The 25,493-nt window shown below is 35.2% G+C and overlaps 1 protein-coding gene across 13 annotated transcripts in view; it reads right to left on the reverse strand.

The window, feature by feature from the left end:
• NBEA (neurobeachin) overlaps positions 1 to 25,493 on the reverse strand; it is a 509,188-nt gene that overhangs the window by 36,528 nt on the left and 447,167 nt on the right. For all 13 annotated transcript variants that reach the window (XM_038174546.2, XM_072032602.1, XM_072032605.1 and 10 more), the window contains 2 exons: positions 20,934 to 21,086; positions 10,767 to 10,934 (listed from right to left, as the gene is read on the reverse strand). In XM_038174546.2, the coding sequence (XP_038030474.1) occupies positions 10,767 to 10,934; positions 20,934 to 21,086 (321 nt within the window). The remainder of the gene's footprint in view (positions 1 to 10,766; positions 10,935 to 20,933; positions 21,087 to 25,493) is intronic.

Consider the following 25,493-nt stretch of genomic DNA (forward strand, 5'->3'; position numbering starts at 1 on the left):
CATAAGAGGACAGGGTTGTGTAATGCCCATCATCTCAAGCAATTCAATTTCTTTCATTTGTATTTCTTTTAGTTCTACAGACATGAAAATAAGCTGCTCACCCTGTCTTGGTCAGTTAAATGCTAGAGCACACACACAGCTTTATTCTGAGGGGAAAGAAAATAAAGATTTTTGTTTGTTTGTTTTCTTTTTATTTAGAATCAACTAAAAAAAGTCAGACTCAAGCATCACTGAAAAATCACCAATTATATTAATCAGAATCCTTATTCTGCAGCCCTGTCTGGGAAGTAGAAGTGGTCTACCTGACCTCCACTCACAGCTCTCAACAGGCCAATGCATCAAGTGAAAAAAGCAGTGGTATTTCTGAGGAAACTGGGAGAGTGAATATATCTGAAGGACCTTTGACTTTCAAGTGGCTCTTGACTTCAGCTAGCCAGGAAAGGTCAGAGGAGCAGAAAGAGCCTGGATTTGCTGGCACCTGTGCAGCTGCTGAAATGAAGGAAAGAATTAGCTGGGACAAGAATAAAACCCCAAGTACCGTAGACTATTTAAGTGCTTTAGGGAGTAATTGGGAGTGGAGCCAAGGAAGTAGCATTGGGCTACTTCCCATGGTTTTCAGGGAGACTGATGTCATCTGAACAGTGCTCTGCCTCTTATGTATTTGCAAAATTTTACTGTATGCCATTAGAAGGAAGAATTTGTTGGGGACCACATCAGGTTTAATACTATTTATTAGCTGTCCTTGCCTTTGGCTTTGTTTAAGACACACTATATGTTTTTAATTGTCATTTTAGGAGCACAGAGGCCCTTAAGCATAGGTATCCTATCCATAAAAATGCAACAGTAATATCAGCAGGAGGTTTCATTAAAACTTTGAAATTTCATCCACTCTTTTCTCATTACTTTTTTTTCTTGGTGGCTAGGAGCTTTAACAGTGCATGCTTACAGCTGGTTTTAACTACACTTTTTATTTTAAAAGCTGAACTGTGAGCTTTAAAAAATCACAGTTAAAATCTTTAAAATCAACAATAAATGTGTATAAAGTTTCTGCATAACAAGTTTATTTGGAGAGGGAGTGATTTTTTAAAAAAACAAATATTCTTAAATTTCTCTACCTTTTACTTTATTTTTCTGTCCATTAACTGAATTTGTATCTGCTTTATGACAAATGTCTCAGGTTATTTGCTGAATCTTCTTCCACTTCAGTTACATTTCCCTCCTTATTGTGGTCCTCTTTGTACCTTAGGAAAGGCTCACACATCTGTTTCAATTTTTGTAAAACTACTACATGCTTTTTTTGTGTGTGTGAAATTCTGACAAAATTGGAAATGTAAGAGAAAAGAAAAAAAAAAAAAAACGGAATGTGAATATTTAGGCCAGGAATTAATTTTTGGGACTTGGTCTAAATTACATGCAACTAGCTTTGGTTGTAGAAAGTGCAGTAAGCTGTGGCTCTGGGTAGTAATCTATAAATGGAAGCTACTTAGCACATCTACTGAACACATTTGTTCACTGAATGACTTTAGTCTATGAAAGTCAGCAGAGGACCAAATATCCAATATTCCAGAACAATGAAGAACATCAAACAGCTAAACTGTGTGTCTTGAAAAATGTAGCCATTATTAAAATGAATTCCTATATAAACAATTACTTGTCAAAAATTGAAAACTGAATTAAAACAAAAAAAAAACAAAAAGATGAAATGACTTGAGCTGGAAGTTAATGCAATCATAAGAGGTACAGACTGATGCAGAATTACTAACAAAGGACTTGGGTTCTTGTTATGCTCATGCCTACCTTCAGTAGCAAAACACAACAAGTCAAAATACACAGATGGAAAAGTATCAGTTATTCTATATGACACTCTTCCTAACAAAGATTTGACAACTGCCTGCCCATTCTTGTTTGAAATGACTCAAGGAGGCCTCAATGAGGCTTCTACAATTGCTTGTATGAGATTTGTACAGAGCTATAGCCTACAGACTTCTCTGCCATTAAGCTTAACTTTTTCTTTATGAACTTGGTCATGTAACATTAACTTGGTCATGTTAATTGATATCAGACCAAGTAATGTTCCTATCTGAGCTAGCACAAGCAACCTTCCGTGTTCCTGCCTTTCTGCTACATTTCGCCTTTCACTCCATTATTTCCTGCCAAGCCCTGGAAACCCTGATCATAAATCACTCTTCTCTGTCCTCTCATCACTAGAATGCTCTTCTCTGAACTCTTTCAAATCCTTCTGGTAAGCTGGCATATAGAATAACACACCATATTCAAGAAGAAGTTCAACCAAGACCAAGGGGATCTATTAGGGACTGTTCATATCCCATGGCAATGTGGCCAGTAGTTGACAAGAATTCAGATAATCATAAGTAGGTAATCTTTTGAACTACTGAGACATCAAAGTCTTTTGATGTAGAAGTAAATAAATGAAGGTATAGGATCAAGTCTGGAGAATATGATTGTAGTGGAAAATAAATGTTATTAATAGCTAAACTAATGAGTAATCTCTACCGCCAGAAAAAAAAATACAAAACAAACAAACAAACAAAAAAAAACAATTTACACACATTCCAGAAAGCCATTACACAGAACACACACAACATACTTATTTCTACTTATTAACAATTAAAATCATTCCCTGTATAAAAACACAAAATAAAAACAGGAAAACAGAGAAGCAAACAACAGAACAGGCCTCCTGAAAACTTGCAGTAATAAAACAGGAAAGGGTACTTAATCATTAAGGAATGCATTTTAGTAGTGGCTTTTTCCTTCTCATTTGTTATTGGTATAAATGATCACTGAAGACTTTTGTAATGGTTGGAATGCAGAATAGATTCAGTAAGGCAAAGTACCTCATATATATATTTTATTCATGTTTCATAAATGTAAAACTATACCAAAAAAAAAAATAGCAAAACTCATAAGTACAATATTTACTTGTTAATGAATTAAAATGCATCAGATTAAGAATGTTAATGTTCAACTTCAACGTTAGTGTTTTTATTTATTTTATCTCAGATTTGTGAAAAAAACTTCAACGAAGATAATACTTTTTACCTTATGAATTATTACTGTATGTACGGAACTGAAAAAAGCTAGCTTCTCTCTCTGTTCTCAGCTTCACCTTTCACAAATCTTCTGCCTAGTTCCCACCCTAGGAAGGTGCTTTGAGATTTGAAAAGCACATACACTTTACCAAAAATGTAGTGGTTTTGATATCTCCAAACATCTGCCAGCCATCAGTTTATCCACTGCAGGACACAAGAACTATCTCAGAGAACAGGTAAACCTTCAAAACTAAAAGCTGAAATGGGACTGATGGAGAAGATGGTAAAAGTACAAACTGAAAGTTGTCATGTACTGTATTCATGAAGCGTCAGTGTGTATTAGAATTTCAGTTTTGGAAGTAGCTTTTACTGTTACATTTAAAATAAATGTTCTCAGTTATTTTCAGGGTTTAGCTTATAAAGAAATAATTCTGTTTGGAGTATTTCCAAGCACACATTCTTCAAAACTTCACTTTGTTCTTGACATAAATTGAAAACAATAATAGAGATATACTGTACCCAGACTTGAAAATGGCATTAAAGAGACACATTATCAATATGTTTAAAACATTTAGGAAGCTCAGCTTTTCATGTTTTTAGTGAATGACTAGATACTTAGACTGAGTATTATCTGTTCCAATAAACTGATGTGTGTGAAATGCTTTGAATAATAGTAAATTTATGCTGAGGTAATGACACCGTAATATAACTGAAAGCTGTGCTAATAGGCAAAAAGAAGCCCCTTCCAGCTATTTCTGTTACAATCATCATCAGCAATTTTCACCCCATCTCTCTTGCTCTCTGCCTCTCTCACATAAAATATTACTTTAATTGTATGTTAAAATGATTGTTGCTAATTTTAAAAATCAGTATTTGGTACCTGTCATCCATATGGAGAAAAACAAAAGAACCAGACAATAAAGAAGAAATTTTCATATGCAAGAGCTGCATTTTTCATATTTCTGCAATAAAATAGAGTGGTTATGGCTAATGATGTGTTTTTATATGGGCAAAACACTAAACTCAGTCTAGGTAAGACTACAGAATGTTCTGACAAAAATGTATAGAAATATATAACGTATATGAGAACTGGTCAACTACTCAAAGTAGATTGAGACATCTTCTGGGCTACGAGCTATTAAGTCACCCTGATATTTTTTTTTGATTAATTCATGATCTGTTATTTATTAAACTGGTTGGATGAAGTCTTGTCAGCTACATAAGTTACCTGCAATTCTTCAGTTTGAATGCTTGTTATATGACTACTAATATATGTTATGTGGAGATGCTTAGCTCTGGATGCTGAGCTTTTTAATCACCAGTACAGTGACCAGTAGACAAATCTCATACCTTATTACATGCCACTGTGGACCAGAAAACACCTGTACACCATAATTTGTTTTACTTCTAGAGACTGTGCAATTTCTTGACTTAATTATTAAAAGATTCTGAATTCCTCTAAATATATAACAGCACAGTCCAGAAACAGTAATGAACTCAAGATAGAACAGATTCACTAAAATAAACTACAGCTATCATGATCTGTTAATTATTTTTAACCGTGGTGGAAGGACGCTTTTCATCTGGAATTCTATGGATCAGATTCTGATTTCTGACTCCTTATTACTAACAGTTGTGTTACTTGGGATAGGTGCTCCCTAAAAGTTTTTCCATAGCAATACTGGATGTATAATTAGAATCTTTCATCTATTCTGCAGCATGCAACTCCTGAATGCCCTTTCCCTTGAATGAAAAACAGGTAAACAAAGCACACATTAATTTCAAAATAAAAGCCTACACATCAGGCAGTTACTATGTGGTAAGTGATCCAATGCAATTTACACTTATTGAGTATTCTGATTTAAGGTGTCTCTTGCTGTATTCAGAACCTTCTACAGGAATTTTACCTATAGAAATAAATATCTTACCCTCAAAACATTCCCGTATTTCTTGATCTACAGACAGCGAGCAGAACAAAGTAACAGCAAGTAAAGACTTCTCCTTTTGCATTTACAAAAGAGGATACCGAGTGCTGAAACTCACCGGGAAGACATAAAAATGTCTATAAGCAGACACTCCAGAGTGAAATGTAAAAACATATTTAGTTTTCTGTTGACGGTCTCTTCACTCATACAGAACAGAATCACAGGCAAACAAAAATCTTATCAGCTAATGAAAGTGCTTTTTTATACCCCAAAACTGGGTATAAATTCAGGAAAAAAAAATGTTTTGTGTCCCTGGAAAAGGCAATATTTGTGAATGCAGGTATGCAAATATGCATTTCTCAGTGAAGAATGGAGCTCCTCACATACAAGAAAATAATTTTCACTTTGATAAGGGTTTTTTACTTGAATGAGTGGTTCTGCTGTACAGATTCCTTCAATTCCCTTATACAGAAGTGGATATTGATACTGCTTGCAGTTTCCTACTTATTTCACAGCTATCCATATTCATGTCTAACCAGTGCTGCTCCTAGAGAGGAAGCTAAGACCATTCCTTGTATGGAGGCAATTAAGCACAACTGAACATGTAAGTGGCCGGTGCTGTGGGTACAATTCAATCAAGCAGATCCATAGGGGTGGTTTTGATATTCCTGTCACATCAAAGAAACAGTACTAGGCAGAGAAAGATCTAACAAGTTACAAATGAAATAAGAATAAATAAGAATAAGTCTGAGTGAAAGCAAAAATAAGCACATGGTCAAAAGGCCTGGTGTTACCTTGGAAGTGTTATATAGTGCTATTAGAGTGGCGTGTTAATTTTTTCCTCATAAATTTCCCAGGTTCAGCCACCAGGGAAAGGCTAACATTCCCCCTCCCTTTGTTAAAGATATATCTATCTTGCTGAGTCTTGACAGCCCTATCATGTCAGCCCTCTGTAGTAGCAAAGAGTGTTTCAGCAAGGAAGAGGAAAAAAGGAAGGGAAAAAAAAAAAAAAAGAAGTGAAAACTGATGTGATCTATTCTGCTTCCTGTGGGCATATTTCACTATAGCAGATCCAGAGGGATGCTTTGTTATTCCTGTCAGATCAAAGAAAGAGATAACAGAAGAAAATATAATACGAAAAATAAAACCCAGAAATGAGGGTACTGAAAAGCACCGCAAGACTAACACATCATTATGACTTTTCAATTTATTTAAATATGCTAAATATCAAGTCACCACCAAATAAATAAATATTGCATAGGCCATATGCTCTGTTATCTGGCAGCAAAACTGTCCTCCTAGGATTAGTTTACAGGCTCAGCAACTGGCTGTCAAACTCTAGCAATTTTAATAATTTTTCAATTTGCTGTGTGAGTTGCAAGTATGCTCAGGTATTTTGACAGGTGGCTGTTCAGAACAAATATCTGAGCCCAGTCACTTCTCACTGCCTTCCTTTCCTACATGCTTACAATCCCTGTTGGACTAGGGGAATGTAAGCTTCTGCTGAAGGTGCAGCATGCTTGCAGGATAGTTACCATGCTGTACAGCTTAGCTGTATTTGCAGCTCACATTGAACATAAGGAAGACAAGAAGTTAGCCTAAAGCATAGAGCAAACCAATAGCTGTGTAATATAAAAGACAACTTTTGATTTTATATTGTTCAGATTTCCAGGCATTCAGATGCTTGGTTTATGCAAAAATATTGCATAAACATTGTTCTAGGCACTTCAACTTAGATAAACAGAAATTGGGAAAAAATGAGGCTCCTGAAATCTGTAGAAATTCTGGAGAAAAACAGAAGAGGAACTATATTTTCCTCAAGAAATAAATCAATAATACAATCAATATTATTATTAAATGATAATAATCAATAAATTACAGATATTATTCTTTATGCATTAACATTCTGAAGTCAGCATCAACACTCTGAAGTCAGCAGAATCTGTTCGGTGGAATGGACTTGGATTATGATGTAAACTAACAGTAAAGACAATTCCAAATAACATCTAACGTCCAATATAACTACTGTTTACATATTAAAAAGAGATACAGGCTTTGTACCAGGGATGTTCTGTCATGTTTCTCCACAGGAGTAGACTGTCATGGTAAAGTTCATTATCAATTACTGCTTTACAAGTACAAGATGAGTTAAGCTGTCATAATTTTCTCAGCCAGAGATCCTGTGCTGTCAAAGAATGTCAATTTTTAATCTGACAAAAGGAAGAAAATTATCTGTTATTCTGACCTCTAATTTCTTGACATTTTAATGCTGTAATTGCTGTGGTTAGTGCTGCAACCATGATTTCACCTGTCAACTAAGAATGAATCAATATCCTTAAGCTGTTCTTCAAGTTTTAGCTTTCACCTCACTGCTTTTATGTTAAAAAAAAAAAAAGTAAACGGTTGCAATTAAAAATACTACTACTACTACTAATAATAAAATAATCAATTTTGGGCCTAAGGAATGCTTATTTTGCTACACATTTTCTCTCTTCTTTAATATGAAAACAATTTTGCATTATGTAGATTAAGAGAGGCTACTAGAACTGACAGACACAGAGAATTTCCCAATTTCTAATCATTAAAGATCTAAACAACAAAATTCAGGTTTATATGTTCTGTGGAGCATTTAAATTAAGGCTTTAATTTTGCTGTTGTTTTATTTTTACTGTTTCTTTTTTTGTTATTGTTGTTTTTGTTTTGTGCTACCAGAAAATGACAAAGGTTTTTGAAAAATCAAAATCAGTGTGTTAAATGAAATCAGTTTATTTTACCCATCAAGTGCATATCTTAAGTACCCAAAGAGTTATTACAGGGACAGATGTATGGGATTTCATAGACTTCTGTAATCTAAAATTAAATGCAATCCCACCGTTCTTGTTTCATCCATTCTGAATTTGCAAAATAGAAAACAAAGACAGCAAGCCAGAGACTCTCTTACACTATATAGGTCAAAAGGTAAAACAGCACAGGATGGGCATTTGTGCAGTGATAAAAATTAGAGTTCTTTCAAGGCTCCTGCACATGAGGGATAAAGATGTGGGTAATGGAAGGGATGAGCTGTATCATCATTAAATATATTTTCACTCCAGTCAGATGGCTACTGAAATTACACCTTTATCATTCTTAACAGAAAGCTAAGAGCAATAACCACTAAGCACCTCAGTGGCTAAGTGAGGTGCTCAAGAAAAGGGTCAAGCAAAAAGGCCAAGGTATAGCATGAATAGGTCACCAGGTTCTACCTTTTTAAATGATGTCCTTCAATCAGCTAAAAACCTGGATTTCAGGTTTTATTTGGATCCTCATTTCACTGAACAGGTTCTGCTGGGACTCAGTTGCATATAAAATTAGTTATGGCCCCAGACTGAAGAGGATACTGCCATATCTGGGGCCATGGGCAGCTACCAATAAACATGTATTTATTTGCTTATTTCAGTGTAATTTATTGAGAACATTCACCATCTTCAGGGTAACAAAACAAGGAAGTGTTCCAGTTTATTTAGAAAATAAATATCAAGAGAACTCGAAGGCTGCGATATGAATTTTCCTGGATAACTGCAAAACTCAATTTTTAAGTTAATGCTTCCAAGACACCAGAAAGCACCACCTACCACCATAAAACATTAAACTATTTTTTTCATTAGTTGTATAGAATCTAGTGTTTCTATCTTTACATTTCTGTGTTTCTAAGTGGTCTTCATAAGCTTTAAAAGATCCTTTTTGCTTTTAATTTATTTTCTGGAATATCTACTAGAAGCAAGAATAAGAAAAAACGTGTCAATGAAAAAATATACCAGACGATATATACTTTATCTACTAGATCATCTAGAAGTCAAACGCTTTATTACTGGATGGAGAATGTCTTTTTTACTTTCATAAACAGAGCCCAAAGAAACAGAAAAAGGCTCTATATCTGTCTGTATTTACATGTGTGTTATAACTTCTAATTAAAAACAAATAAAAATATTTAACCTGTTTCCACCAAACCACAAACCCCCACTGTCAGAGCTCTGTTGTAAGAGAAAATATACTACTTTTACATATGTGCATAAAACTTTATATATATGCATAAAACTAAAATTCAGAGAATTCAATTTTTTTTCTACATATTTTATCTTCTCATTCCTAGCAATGCATTTTATTTACTAATCTTACTTGTGTCAAAGACAAAGTTGTGCTTTCAGAAGTTTACTTGGCATAAATAAAGCCTAAGAAGAGGTTTATATGCTAGTGACTGACAGGGCATGGGTTAGATGTACAAGTGAGTGCACAAAAACACATCCTCCATGAATTTCTTGAAATTTCTGATGACAAGTTATGCATGTAAGTAGAGCCACAGGAGAGCTGAAGAGTTTCATCATGTCATAAGATGTTAAATAAGGTGCACAGGCAGACAGATAGACCTCAATCCTACAAGCTGCCTTGTGGGAGCAGACCTTTAAAGTCAAGACATAGGAGTCTGCCCATGCAAATCAAAACCTTAAGCCATGCAAATCCCTTGTATTCATGCTGCTTGACACCTGTTTTATACTTAAAAAAAAAAAAAATTGCTCCTTTGTATCTATAGTTTTGTACCTTTTTGACTCTTCTCATGCTCAGATTTAAATGCAGAAAAAAAAATTGTAGATGTTAACACTAAATATTTGAGGCAGCAGGATTAATGCATTTGTAAAACTGAGCAAACACTGTTTATAAAATATAAACTTTGCAGTGCATGGGATGAAAATACAGCTATAGCAGCCTAGGGGTCTGAATGAGTTTTTTAGTTCTACTCTTCTAAAAGCACCATAGGTAGAAAGAAAGCAACATGACAAAACCCAGTATGAAGTCAAATGTAAATGCTTCCTAGAATGTATTTTTTTCTGAAATCCATAGATTTCTGTCTCCAAGATGTAAAAACAAACAAACAAACAAGAAAACAATAATGCTTTGCCTGGCAATGTATAAATTATTACTGTTTTACATACAGCAGATGGTAGCTATCTGGGGGAATGGAAGATTGTGTGTACAGCTTCATCACAGCAGTACTCATCTAGCAGCTGTTGCTTCTTCACACTTTCCACCTCATTTCAATTGTTTTATCCAACGAATGGATGATATTTGAGAAATAATCATTCAAATTAATAGTCTTACTAAAAAAAAATACAGTCACTGGAGGGAAACCTATATCAAGGTAACTAGAAAAATTTTCTTAAGATTTACTGATAAATTTGAAATGCACACTCTATTTACGCACGTGCATATATTACACACATATAAACAAACATAAATGTTTGTATGTACAACAAATAGCAAACACTTTCTATTTTGGCAACATTTTGATTATGCTTTACATGATTAACAGAAGAGTAATCTGAATCATTTCCATTGCCCATCTAGCAAACATTTTCTTATTCACATATAAACTCTCTCCTATTTTATCTGACTGAAAAGGTGAGATTTTTTCCTATGACTGTGACGTAGTTTTTCTGTTTAGTTTCTTGGTTCTATTAAGTGAACTTAATAAAAATAAATTATAAAATGTAGCAGAATATAAATTACAGAAAATATATTGCATTATAATTTTCCATATCATAGCTGACCATAAAATATATTAGTAATTCCAAGCAAACAAAATACTTTGGGACATCTGTTTTATTGCTAGCTTATTAATACTTGCTTCAGAAGTCACCTAGGCCCCAAGTTCTGAATCACACACCACAATTTTCTGCAGCAGTGAAAGACGGAAAAAGTACCATTTCTTGTTAGATGACAGCAGTTTTTAGAATGAAATGGCATAAGAACCTACCTCCCTGAGGACAGGATCAGTGATACTGTCCAGGTTCACAGAGCCTTCATATGTTAGGTAGTGGAAAACATTGAGTGCACGCACTGCTTCTGGTCCTCGTTGCTTGTAGCCAAATATAAGGTCAATCCACTGATGAAGTTGACATGACACAAACTCACTTTCCAGAGCCTGTAAGTGAAATTTAGAGTTAGGAGGTAAATTCCATCCTGCAATTTCATGCTTAAGTTATGCCTTACCATCTCTTGTTAACTGAAGAAACGTAATAGGTATCATTACATTTCCTGTTCAGGCTTATTTGGTATATTCGAAATCCTTCAAATATTAAAAACCAGAATTACATTATGAGAGAAAAGCTAAAAAGATATTCTTCTTTCATTCAGCTTTATATCAAGCTAATTTTCTTCCCAGCTACTGGCTTTCTCCTAGCTGCAAGGGTTTTAATTATTAATTTTTGGGCTTGTCAAATAAGTTAGTTAATTTGTCAAGAGAAACTGATGAAAGTGGGAAAACAATTTCATAAACCCAATCTTCCAATCTTCTCATTTTCCAACTAGTTCTAATTATCTTTATATCTAAAATGGAAATTTGGGGATTAAAAAGCTGTATCGGCAAAATGAGATTCTGAACTCTCTGTGTGAATTATGACTAATTTCTCAAAGGAGAGGAGAATTTTTCACACTCAGTTCTAATACGAAGTTGTCTCACTGGGGAAAAGACAGGCCACGACTAACTAGTTTAAAAATGGCTTCAAGGATTGCCACTCCGTTGCTCAGCATATGGAAAGAGACTAATATTAGACAGAGGAAACTGATGACAGCCTTACTGTTGTCTGATCCAATCAATATACCTTTATCAGACATTATTGGAATCGTTTACAGATACCACTGCCTGAACTGGAACTTTCAAGTCTGAATGCATTATGCAGTTTCTCCTTACCCCTCTACCAGATTAGCTGCTGAGAATTTATTTAATATGCCCTGCTGGTGCACTCATTCCTTCATTCCCAACACTACCTTCAGAGAAGGTCTGTGATAAACAACAACTGGGTAGTAAAAAGATTTTTGTTCCATTAACAAAGTTTTTATACGTGTTTTTGTCCAAAATACATCACAGTCCTGCCTTTGTACACTGTTGTTCCCTTTGATCAGAGCAGGTGAGGTTCGGTTCCTAGCTCTGGGAACTAACTTTAATTATACAGTTAGAAGAAAATGAAGTACAGAATCACAAACTGGTAGAGGTTGGCAGGCTCCTCTGGAGGCCCCTGGTGGAGGCCCCTGGAGGCCCCAGCACAGCAGTGCTGCCTGGTGCTCAGAGGGAGCCTCCTAGGTGCCCGGCTGTGCCCATGGCCTCCTGTCCTGGCACTGGGCACCACTGAAGAGGGTCTATCTCTGATTTAAAAATAAACAAATAAAAAAATACTAGCTTTAATACAATGTGTTACGTAAACATACATATCAAGCTTACTGTTAATCAATACATGACAGGTAGAGCTGGCAGCAACCCTCTATGTTACATTATCCAATACTTTTAATTCTCAGATTGTGACTTTTGGTGTTTTTGTTTGTTTGTTTTTGTTATTGTTGTTGTTTTTTGCTTTGTCTTGAGTTGTTCCTAGCAAAGCGCCACTACTCAGTGGAAACACTTTCCAGCTAGGACAAAGTTTCATGTCTGCCCCAGGAAAGTTTAAATTTCATAGGGAGATAATCTTTGTAAAAATCTATTTTCATTGTATTAATTTACATTAAAAGGAAGCAACTTTAATAAGTAATAATCACCAGACACTAGAGTACCGTGTCACACACTGCCCACCAGCAGCAGCCCCCTGCCCACCACTCCACAGGCAGGAACAGCGGCCAGCAGAGAAAACCAGCCATGTCTGCCTCCTCAGATAACCATGCAATCATTCCTCAGACATTCCCCCTAATGCTCCATGTGGAAGAAGAACTCTCTATGGTGTGGTGGAAATCTGGACTCTTTTCTGTCAAAATCAGTGAATGTTATTTCTGAAGAAAATCGATGGGAAGGCTGGGGCTTAATAGCTGACATGGAACTCAGTTTTCAAGGGCTGACATTCAGGATTGTATAAGGAGCTACAAACAAATGTTGCAGAAAAATGTATAAAATGTGTTGTTCCCTTTTCAAATTCAGAGGCTATCACATGCAAATTGTGACTAATATTATTTAAGTAGTGTTAATACTATTTAACACTAAATATTATTAGACTAATAGTATTTGGTTTCAAAGTGTGTCACCCCATAAATAATTAGAAATGTCAGATCCATGATTATATTTTATTGCATGCATGCAACATGATATAGTTAGTTACTGCACGATCTCATATAATATTTTTCATAGGACTTTTACCTCATTTAGTATGCAGGATGATAGCATGCAAAATATAAAATTACATATGCAATGGCAATCATAAATAAAGCATTTCCTAACTTTTAAATGCTCAATTTTTAATGTTACTTTGTACGTAAGAAAATTTAAAACAGAATTTAAAGCCTGCTGTATCCATCCATTCCAGCATCTATTTCTGACCAACTTACAATAAGCAGCTCAACTGTTCTCTTTCTCCTCCAAACTTTGAATATTTATAATGTTCGTTTCCAGCAATATCTATTATTTATTTATTAAAAAGAACTTCATGGAAAGGAAATGTTAGGTGTTTGTTTTGGTCAAAAATAGCATCTTTATTTCTAGAGTATGCAGAACATTTTAGGAAACTAGCAAAACTTTCAGATAAAGGTAGACTATTTAAAGGTTGGACAGTAAATTTGAAAAAAAAAATGCTTGGGTCAAATCAGCATATTTCACCCATTATATTTTCTAACATCCTCTCCCACATAGTAGGTAGGAGAATGGAATGCCTAAGTTATGTTTCCCTGAGGCAGTTTCAGATTGCATGACCAGCCCCTACTTAGCAGCTTGTCATTGCCAAGAAGGTCTCAGTGACCCTGGCAGGTCTGAAGAACTTCTATTTCACATGGATGAACTACTCTTTAATAACTTACTACATAAATGAGCTACTTTTCCATTGCAGCGTGTCCTGTCTTCTGATTTAAGCAGATTTATTGTACTATGTTTAGAGGTCTAATGCTTTAAGGGTTTGTATGCTGAAATGCAACACAGGATTTGGGGAAATTTGTAAGGGGTGAAGCCCAAAGGGGAGGCTGTGAGGATGTTTGGTCTGGCAAGGGGAATACTTGCCAGTCCCCGTGGTGGAGGACTACTGTAATGGGGATTTCGGCAGAGACAGGCTGCTGCCGCTCCACATAGGTCCCTCCTGAAAATTTATGAGTGTGTCACTGTCAACAGTATATGGTTTGGTTTCTCATGAATATTCAGTGCTCAGTGGGGAATAGGGTGAGAGAATTTTTGTGTAAATATAATTTGTAGGTACAATAGCAACAACATGCAGAAAAAAAAAATCTTTAAGATAAGCTGTTGATGGCCCTACAGAAGATGGTATTCAAGAAGATTGTGGCTTTAAAATATACTGGGGATATTAATTTTGTGAGCATATTTTCAATCTGAAATATGACTAAACAAACAATCAAAAAAAAATATTACTTATATAATTATATATGTCCTGGTGAATATGAGTCATCACTGTGCCCTTGCTGCCAAGAAGGCTAATATTCTTGGCTACATTAGGCAAAGTATAACCAGTAAGTCAAGATGGATCCTTCCCCTCTGCTCTGTGTTGGTAAGGCTGCACCTGTAGTGCTTTGTCCAGCTCTGGGTTCCCACATGCAAAAGAGACCTGAACACACTCGAATGAGTCCAACCCCTGAAGGGAAGGTGCAGAAAGGCCAGAGCCAGGCTCTGCTCAGTGGTGCCGAGTGCCAGGACAGGAGGCCATGGGCACAGCCCGGCACCCAGGAGGCTCCCTCTGAGCACCAGGCAGCACTGCTGTGCTGGGCGGGTGACGGAGCCCTGGCACAGGCTGCCCAGAGAGGCTGTGGGGTCTCCTCCTTGGGGAGCTCCAAAAGCCGCCTGGACGTGGGCCTGGGCAGCCTGCTCTGGGTGTCCCTGCTTGGGCAGGGCTGGCACCAGGGGCCTTCAGAGGAGCCTTCCAATCTCAGCCACGCTGTGATGATTTTAGTTAGTCCTGTGTGGAGCCAGGAGTTGCGCTTGATGGTCCTCATAGATCCCTTCCAACTCAGGATATTATATGATTCTGTGATTCTATGTGATTCTATATAGTACAGAATAGTATTTTCTATGGTATATTATATATGTATATTAATGATATCACATATATATTAATAATGATATAGTATTATGTCCTTTAAAAAGATTCTCACTGAATCTCACAGAAATAAGCTGATATCCAGGTTTTTGTTTTCTGTTATAATTAACAATAGAAAAATGTTGTGAGGTAAATATTTTGAAATAAAGGTACTGTGTTTCTTACGTGTTTGCATGCAAGTGTATGCACACATTCCACAAGCTGAAAATCTGACCTGTAACTGTTGTAAAATATAAATATAAATTAGTGAGTTGATGCTTATGTATAAGCTAAAAAAAGCAAATATTAGCCAAGTTACTGCTTAGTGAGATCAGGTTCTATAACTATTTTCAGTTTCAATTCTGGGCAAATTTCATAAATCACTCCTCAGTAACATTAAACCAGGAACATCTGAACATCTACACTTTCCACTAGATGTCTGGCTTAAAAAACCTAGGTAATTGTACTTACACTAAATTACTCTCCCTTAAATTCGGAGCTTTGTGCAGTAAGAAGGTAGCACAGTTTCCTCTTCTATCATCCTAATTTGGAGTTATAGTGACGTTTTATAGAGATTCCAGTAGGAGGCACTGTTTTTTATTTTTATGCAAACCATGTGTTGTGTGAAGTATCTGGAGTTCTAAATTTATTATAAATAAATTTATATTTATAGAATGTACTATTCCAACACCTTTCTAGCACATGGGCATTTTGCATTTAGCCAGGTATTTTTGTGTCCTGAGAAAAGCATTGAATGTACAGGTTCTCTCAGCCGAATATTTCTTTTACTCATGTAGCATTTCTTGTACTGATTATAAGAGTAAACCCTTTCAAAACTGATTATAAGAGTAAAAAGGAAATACTGATATCTGGAATTAGTTCTTTTTGTTTAAGCAAAGTACTCTTTTAATAAAAGTGAGACTGAAGAGCATTGTATATATTTGGGTTATTAAGGGATGTTTGCACAGAAACTGATCCTTTACATGTGCAGCTTTGACATTTAAATAAATTTTTCTGTGATATAGAAAGTTTCAAAAAAAAAAATCAAAAAATCCCAGTGATTTCCCAGTTTGGTTGAAACCCCTGTGAGCTGAATGAGTTTAATTGTATTAAGGACAAACCTTGGCTATACACACAAAAAAAAATCAAACAAGCTACTAGTGATGAAATAATACAAAATCTTATCTACTGCTTATCTGCTAAGAAAGGAATGTCAGCTGCTGCTGAATGGTGAGCAGAAAAGATAAATCTTCCAGATCCTCGCAAAACAGAGATTTCATAATAGAGGTATCTAATGACTATTCAAGAAGCTTTTTAATTATGAAATACTATGCATGCTTCTGAATAGCCAGGGAACTGTACAAAAATGTAATTGGCAGCAGAAGAGTGTAAATAAATCATTTCAAAGACAGAAAGAAAATTCAATCGTAGTAACAGTTATGTAATAGGAACAAAATATGTATAACAAAAACAGGACACCATTTAGGCTTTCAAAAAAATAATTTATGTGAATGCATTTTACTCAACACTGTAATTTGTAATTTAATATGTGCCTAAGCCATAATGAAAATATCATTATAATTAACTTTGAATTACACAATATTGCATCTTTTGTTTCCAAACTAAAGAACGGTTATTATAAAAGCTCTGCTTCAGTGTTTCACAGTGGTGTTCCCCGCCTTGATTTAACATGCTTGACTTACTGACTGAATATGCTCTATTTCTGGCTCTCAGGACTGCTCCAAGTCTGTGGGGACTGAGAAGCTGAGCAGGACTACAGATGCACATCTGTGGAAGGTTTTATGTGTGCTTTTTTTTTTTTTTCCTTTTTTTTTTTTTTTTTTTTCCTGGTAAACTGGGAGATTATGATTGATGAGCCCAGCATTAGGGTAATGTTATCAGGGACACTTTCTGCCTCTGTCCTTTGTGCCATCACTGAGGTCAGACCATAATCATGTTAGCATTGAACATAGTGCTTTATTAATGTTTCATGAGTAAGTCTGTAGTAATCAGTCTAGCGTTGTATGGATAAATAAAACTGCTACAACAATCTCTGATGTATACACTGAGTGCTTTAGGATCTGCTGCATTAGGTCTTAAACATAATGGGACTGACTGTCTTTTCCAGTGTTTATAACAAGTCTAATTTTCCAAAGCTTAAAGTCATCTCCTTTGATGGAAATCAATTTCCACTTCAATTTCTGTGTTTAGTTAGAAATGTATAACACCTGACTGAAAAATTGAATAAAACACCCCAAATCTACCTTTCATATATTAATCTGAACAGAATTTTAGTAAAGCTTGTTAATCAATTGGTTAATGTATGCCCTTTCACGTCACTGTCTCTGTGGTGTTTGCTAGGCTGTTCTCTGCTTGCTTTGGTATGCCTTAAGATGAAATGCTGAAATTATCACTGTTACTAAAAGAAAATGAGCAAGTAGGCCTTATAAAAAGATTTGTATTTATTCCCACATAAAATTACACTTTATATATGCTGTCAGCAAGCAAAAATATGTATGAACAGATTAAAATATTGTCAGCTAAGGAGAAAGGAGTTCCCACTCTATGTGACACAGTACTACATAGGATCCTTTCCAGTGAAATGAAATGACTACTACTGACTTCATTGGACAAGGGATCAGGATAACACTTACTTGAAATATTCTTCAATTTTCTGTGGCTTTCCTGTAAACCTGCACTCTACTCACTTTGCAAAGCTGCTGTAGAAATTCCAGACTTGCACAAGCTTGCTGTGTTTTACACGTCAGCACCACACCCGGGCTAGCTTTTTTTTTTTTTTTTTTTGAGATAGATTCTTGTGTAACAGCCAGAGCTTGGCCTGAGGATGACCTAACTGAATAATACATCTGCTGACCAGCTCAAAACAAGGACTCTGATGTTACGTAGGGAATGTCAAACTTTCTATTTTTTATATACTTGTTCCCTACTTTGACCTGTCTGGTTTTAGTGACCAAGATATGGTCTGTTCGCCCTACGCATTAAAACCCTATGTGAGGAAGTGTTGGTTTTTTTTTTGTTGTTGTTTGTTTGTTTGTTTCTGAAAAATTATTACATGTTTTATCTTTCAATATGTTATTATGTGACTTCTTTCTACACATATTTTCTGCATTTTCCATGAAGGGGATTATCCTACTTTATCTACTTGCTACTTTGTAATAAGCTTTACAAAGAACTATGCATATATAAGGCTATTTTAACATCCTGAAGTTATTCACATTGTTTCTATCCTCTGAACTGCTTCCAAATGCAAATACTTCTTTTGTCATCTAGTCACCCAGAAGTGAATCCAGTATTCCAGGTGCAGTCTCAGAAGGTCCATAGGCAGGTACAACTGTATACATCTGCTGTGATGCAACAATTCTCTGTAGATGGCATCCAAATACATTGGATCCTACCTGGTGTTGTATAGAATTACAGTGATATCTAATCTAATTGCTGTTCATTAACACCCTTCCCTTGCTGCTGCTCTCTTTTGGTACTATTTTTGTTTCTAGACTTCTGCTTTCTATTGAATATCTTTAATTCTTTCCTCCCAAGGTGATTTCCCATGTATTTTCTGCATCTAATTCAACTAAATCCATGCCTCTTTCTCGTGTTCTCTAAGCAATTTCCAACTTTATTGTCATTTGTAAACTTCATCAAGCTGTTCACTTCAAGACAGTATGTATCTGTGTAGAACTGAACTTCAACTACTGATCACGCTCTTGGTAAAGTAGATGCTGGGATGAAGAAAGGCCACACAGAAAATGCCTCCAGGTGAAACTGTGTAATAATGGCGTGATACTCACATCTGTGGGGACAGGGGTGGAAGGTTGTGATACATAAATGAGATCATTTCTGATTTTAGAAATTGGAAAATTACTCAGTTAGTTGAAGCCTGTAATTTAAATGCTACAATCTTAACACCAGCTCATCTGACTCATGGCAGTCTGAGCGTACTTAATACACATCTGTAATCAGTTATTAGTTCTATTACAGCTTAATATTTAAGAAGTATTTCCAGCTTTTAACTACCAGCCCTTATTGAAGTTATAGTCATGAAGGGGCATAAATACTGTACTTTAAATTCACACAAGCATCTGTTTTCTTCAGCAACCATAAATATCCCAGAACAAAAGTTTTCTATAGAGAACTCCTATGTTATTTTCTAAAAAGTAGAAATTGCACAACAGAAATCAAACATACTAAAACTAAAGATTTTCTTCAAGTGATCTCTTATCACATAGCACCTTTTATCCTTCCACCTTTGTGGGAAGATGGAGAAGCACAATCTAGGATATGAAAAGGAACATTCTTTATAAAATTTCCCCAAAGGAATTAATCAGTATGCATCTCTCATTTTATTTCCCCAAAGATGGCAGTTTGTTTATCCTCTGCCACTATGGTATCAAGCTTCTGTTCTTACAGACGTCAAAACTAACCCTCTGGTCAACTTCAGCGTAATTACTCCTGGGTCCAGCTCAGGTTTCACTACAACCACAACCCAGAAAAAGGGCTCTGTGAAGTGAAACGGGCACCCTGGAGGTGGTCACCTGTAACTGCGTGTACAACACGAGAATGGAAATAAAGGGCAGTGATCCTTTTAGTCCACACTTTTTTTTTTTTTTTTTTTTTTTTTCTTTTCCGGTAAAACTGCATTTGAATATTTGAATTTATTGCCACTAGCCTTGACAATTACTTGCTTTTGAAAACATGTTACAATATATGCATCTATAAGAGAAAGCAGCCAAGAAAAAAAAAGGAAAATGTTGTTCAGCTTCTTCCTGCCAACGACGGACTACTCCCTGGAACACATTTCTCGTGCTTTGTTTAGTGATTTTCATAAGCCTGAAGTGACGAGGCTGCCATCACTTCCTTAGGAGACTGCTGTACATATGTCAGATCATTTACTGTTCAAAACAGACACTTCTAAATCACACACATCTAGGAATAAGTTTGTTTTTATAACATTCCTCTATTCTTTTGAACTTTAGATGTCTATTTTTCCACCAACCCCTAAAGAACAATTTTCTCTAAATACACATTTCTTGAAATTAAATTGCCAAAGTGATCATAAGAAAAACAACATTGCTAGACATCCAGTGTTACCACAAAAGCACTGTAGGGAATAATGCACAAGCTGAATGGCTCTGCAACTGTATGGAAACCCATAGCTTCAAAGACTGTTAAAGTAGCATAAATAAGACACATTTTAAGGAAGATCCATTTCAAAAATACAATCATAAATTGAACTATTACTGGCCTAGACATTAGAATATACCTTGCTTTTCCTAAAAATGACTATAAACATACTTACATATTAATTCTATCATTAATGGATATCATTATCTGTAAAGCAAAGGCAAAAAACCAAAACCATCCAACCAAACAAAACACACACAGACACACACACACACACACAAAACCCAACTACCAATACAGATAAATGTTTTTTCACGCTAAAGTTCTTCAGACATCGTAATGATTTACATCAGAGCATTTCTTTTGCAAAATTTCTTCAGAGACTGCAGTTGTTGGCTAATGTTTATATCTCTACACTTCCAGTTCATCTCTGATGAATGGGAAGTACATAGCTTCCAATGAGTAAGAAACATAATATTTCTTGCAATGCATCATCATTTATAACAACTTTTTTTTTTTTTTTTTCCATGTAGAAGACAGTGAAGAGAAACAGACTTAAATTTTTTTAGGTTGTCCCGCAGCGTCCAACTCACACCCACCTGATGTCTTCTTATGAGAGAGTAAAAACTAAATCTTATTGTAAACTAAAGGGTTCTGTCAAGTAAGATAGACTGTAAATTTTCCTTCACTTTCTATTTTATTTATTTACACCTAGCTGTAAAGATATGAAAAAGCAGCTTGTTAAAACATACAAGTCCTAACTCAGGCTAAATTAAAGTGCTGCTTACCATTCTGTTGATGCGTACAAAGTCTTCAGGCTTCTTGGCCCAAGGGGGGAGGTCAACATCATTCACAACAACTTCATCTTCTCTGATTCCTAGATTATAGCCATTGCTGTTGACAAACATCTCTGGCAAGTAGTAAAACTCTGGAATTAACTCCTAGGAAGGAGAACACAAAATGAGACCTTACATTTGTAGAGAGATTTTTAGAGGGCAGCACCCTAATGGTGCTGCTGGAATCATGTTCTATTGTAGTATTCATGAAAGCACTCCTATTTTGCATATGTTTCTGTGCATATATTTAAGAATTTTTACAATCTTTTTTCTTGTACTTCATAAAATTTTCATAAAGAAATATTCTTTGTTTTTCCCATACCTGTTGTCATAAAAAGCAAAACTTTGGAAAAGCAAAGCAAATCAGTGAAGGAGACCTCTTCAGAATAATACATTCAAGAAAATGTATGGTGATCCTATACAGTACTATAAATGAATGGGATATTTTAATCAGCATTTAACTATATAATTTAAAAAGGGGGAAAGGGTTGCTGATATAACACTGTATCGATTTTATTTATATACTTTAATGCTGAAGAAGAGGTGGCAATTGATTACCTATATGGGGTAATTAATTCAGGGTAAATGAACATTTCTACTGTAATAAAGATTCAAAAATACATGGAGAGAAAAATATCACTACAGTGGATGTTCTTAAAGCATAAATACATGACATTAAAACTGTGAAAATTCAATGACTGAGTAGCTTAAATAATCTGTGGTGTATTAATGTACTATAGATAAGTTAGAGTGGGATGTTTTTCCCAATTTCCAGATAGCTAAATAGAAATGCATTTTGACATAATAAACATCTCCATATGTTGCTATTATTTTAGCAGAAAGCATTGAACTGAAAAAAAAAAAAAAAAAGAAAAAGAAAAAAGCTTTGAACTCCACTATCTCTTTTCTAATATCCAGGCATGGATTAAGTTCTCTAAATTCCTTTGTTAAAAGCACTATAGCATTCAGTTGTGTAACATGATCAAAACTGATGACACAGCACCAGAAAACTGAACCTCTTTGTGGTCCTTTCAAAGCTGCAGACATCCAGAGTGTAAAAAAAATCACTGCAGACACTAATTTATCTAATTAAATCTGATCTGCAGCTCCATAGAGAATAGGAGAGTGGAAGCATAGATAGTACTTTCAAGTTTATTCATTAAAACCATATATTTATATGAATATTTATGTTATAATTTAAGTATTTGGGGGGGAGTCAATTTACTTGCCTTCTTCACATCATTTTAATATACTACAAATAGTCTGAATTCAGGTTAGACTAAAATGCATTGCCAATCAATATCTAACCCCTAGCCAAATGCAACAAGTTTGAGTTTGAATGGCTCATTACAAAATACAATTTCAAAAAACCATAAATGTTTAAAAATATTTGATGTGGTAAACTAAAAGAGCAACCAGAGCAAAGCAAAACAGAAAACAATCCTGAATATCCTATAAGGTTAAAAGAAAATAGATTATTTTACTGACAATCTTAATTTTGATTGTATACCTCTAATGGTTTTCAGGGTTCTAAAAGCAAATTTTTCCCCTAAGCATGATTCACTAACTCTCAGGTTCCCTGAGAGCTCAAAGAAGAAGGAATAGTCCTCAAAGTTGGAGAACACTAGACACAAATCTTTGTAGAGCTTTCTACTACTAATTTTGGACTAAGAGCTCGCCACAAAGCAACATGTGCTACAATTCACTAAACGACAGCCTCAAAGACAGCTCAAATTCCAGAGGACCTAAGAATGCTGAAATATTACTTATTCAAAGCTATATTAAAATTATTATTCAAATGAAACAGAATTAAGTGGTGAAAAAAAGTATAACTTTAAAATAAAGTGCATTTCTGTTTTGGATATAAGGCTTGAAACACCAGTTTTTTAACTTTTTTTTTTTTTTTAATACAGTATGGTGATGTGCTAGCTAACCCATAATCTCAAACAGCAAGCATGTTTATGATTCCTTCAAAGATATGTAAACTCAACTTTTCTTTTTCAGTTTTACACATCCTAGGATCTAACTGAATTTTTACATCTAACGTACCCAAAAGATTTACTCAGAGTGACCCAGAGACACATCTAGTGTTTTAGAATTTAGAGAAGTGTTAGAGAATTCTCCTAATCTTCTGACTTCAGTGGTATCTTGAAACAAAGAGATCTAAGTCACTGAATATTTTTTATGGTATTTCCATTTAGAAATTTTATCTTTGTTGCTATTTGCTTTCAGTGTAATTTAATGTTCCCTTGTCTGGTATAGCAGCAAACATAAATAGAAATAGAATAAATAGAAAGCAAGTGATTAACTTTCTTCATAAGATTTATTGCATTGTATATGTTTAGCCTGACCTGTCTTATTCCTGTGTTCTGGAAACTAACCAGTGCCAGACTTCTAAACCCTCCTGAAATAGCACTCTCTAGAACCCTAATCACTTCAGTTACACATCTCCTGCTTTTTTTTTAATTATTATTATTTTTTAATTAGAGTAACTAATCAAAATATAGCATTGCAAAAAAATTAAATAAAGCCACTGTTATAGTCTCAGCATTCTCTTCAATGTTATTTTTAGTGCAGCCTACAATTATGTTTGCTTATTTGAATACTACTTAGCATTAATTGAACCTTTACTGCAGATGCAAAAAATGTCGCATGTGACCTTTCCCAGTTACATATTTCCCATATTTTGCATTAACCACTCAGTTTTCTTTGATATCATCTGGTATGCCTCTTAAATTTTGTTGTCTTCACTACTGACTATACTACATAACCACACCACTTAAAAATATTTCAGCTAAATCCATCCCCTTCTCATTTCCAGATACTGAGTACTATATACTATATACAATTTACTATATATACTTTATACTATATACTATATACTATTAATACTATATACTATTTATACTATAAAAAGGACCCACTGGAAAAAAATAAAATTGGCATTCCTTAACCTGACAAACATTGCAAAATAGATTCAAAATATGTCTTCAGCTACTTGGAAGCACAGAAAACACAGCTAACCTAGAGAAGTGTGATATAAAGATCATTTGATTTCATGCATCTATTCTGCGTGTTTTGAAACTTTATTAATTTCAAAAATGAAAAAAAATAAATATCTCTTCTACCTGGTGCTGACAGCAGGGGATGAGTGAGGATGGAAGGGCAAATATTCCCTTTCCCAGAGCCCCTGAGCATGCTTAGCTGGGGGAGCACAGACTGGGGACAGCAGAGAGAGGAAGGGTAAGCAAGGACAGAGCTGGGAGGCTGCTGGGAAAGGCAGGGAGCAGACAGGAGGGAACCTCTGTGGAGACAGAAAGATGACAACCAGGGCCCGGGGAGAATTGTGTTAACCAAAAAGCCACTGAAATCTGGAAGAATGAAGGAAAGGATAACATCAGCAAAGGCAAGGCTTATTTTCAAAACCTATTTACATTTTTCTCATCCAGAGCCTGAGTTTTCTTTGTTTCACAAGTGGGGTTGTTTCAGTTCATATTTTAATAATGCACACGGGTAGATACAGGCAGCTCTTTGGGTGTTTTTCCTGTTCAGGACAGGGAGGAAATATCTCAAATACGTTTAATGTTGAAATGTGACCTAATCCATTCCTCACATTAAACAGATATTTGTCCACCCTATTGTCCCAGAATCTGACTGACAGCAAGCCCATAGTCCTTCCTTTAGTTGACTCTATCATTCTCCATTTGAGCAAGTTTTACCTAATGCCTGGCCTGAATCTTTCTTTACATGATCCATGCTTATTTTCCCTTGTCCTAGACACCAATCCGTAGTGAATACAGAGAATCAATTACTCTTTCCTCTTTACACTTATTACATTTGGAAAGCATTTTCATGTCACCTTTACACATTTTCAGCTTCTAAAACTCAAAATAAGTTACAATGATTTTACCTTCTGTATTGTTACATGGTTTAAGATTTTGTTACAGGTCTGTAAGATATTCTTTACTTCTCCCCAAACTAGTCATTAGAAGTCATTATCAAATTACTCCTAAACAGTGCATAACATCATTTATTCCTCTATATACTTTGGCCTTATTATATTTTGTCAAGTGCTCATCAAATAGAAGTCAACCTCAGTGACCTTTAGATTAAGATGGCATACTTCCTTGACAAGACCTGCTATTTTTTATTCCTTTTTATACAGAGCAGAATTTACCATATAATATATTTTCTTACACCATTTCCATCCATAAGAAGGGTCATTTTTAAACTCACCCTTAAGGTGTGGATTGGGAGACTCAGAAATTAGCAAGGGAAAATGCATCTCAGTGATAGTAGGTACACAAGAGGATGGGACACAGAGGACTTTCTGTCTCCCATCCTGCTCTGCACTTGACTCGGCTTGTTTGATAAATGGATCTTTAAAACTCTAATTTCACCTGGAGTGGTAAAAGGTCAGTGTAAACCCAGGCCTGTGCAAAGGCATGTTTGTTTGAAACTACTATGATTTTGAGAAAGTTGTGTTGTTTTTTTTTCTTCTGTAAAGTTTCT

The sequence above is a fragment of the Anas platyrhynchos genome, chromosome 1 (assembly GCF_047663525.1).
Source record: "Anas platyrhynchos isolate ZD024472 breed Pekin duck chromosome 1, IASCAAS_PekinDuck_T2T, whole genome shotgun sequence".
In the NCBI taxonomy this organism is placed as follows: domain Eukaryota; kingdom Metazoa; phylum Chordata; class Aves; order Anseriformes; family Anatidae; genus Anas; species Anas platyrhynchos.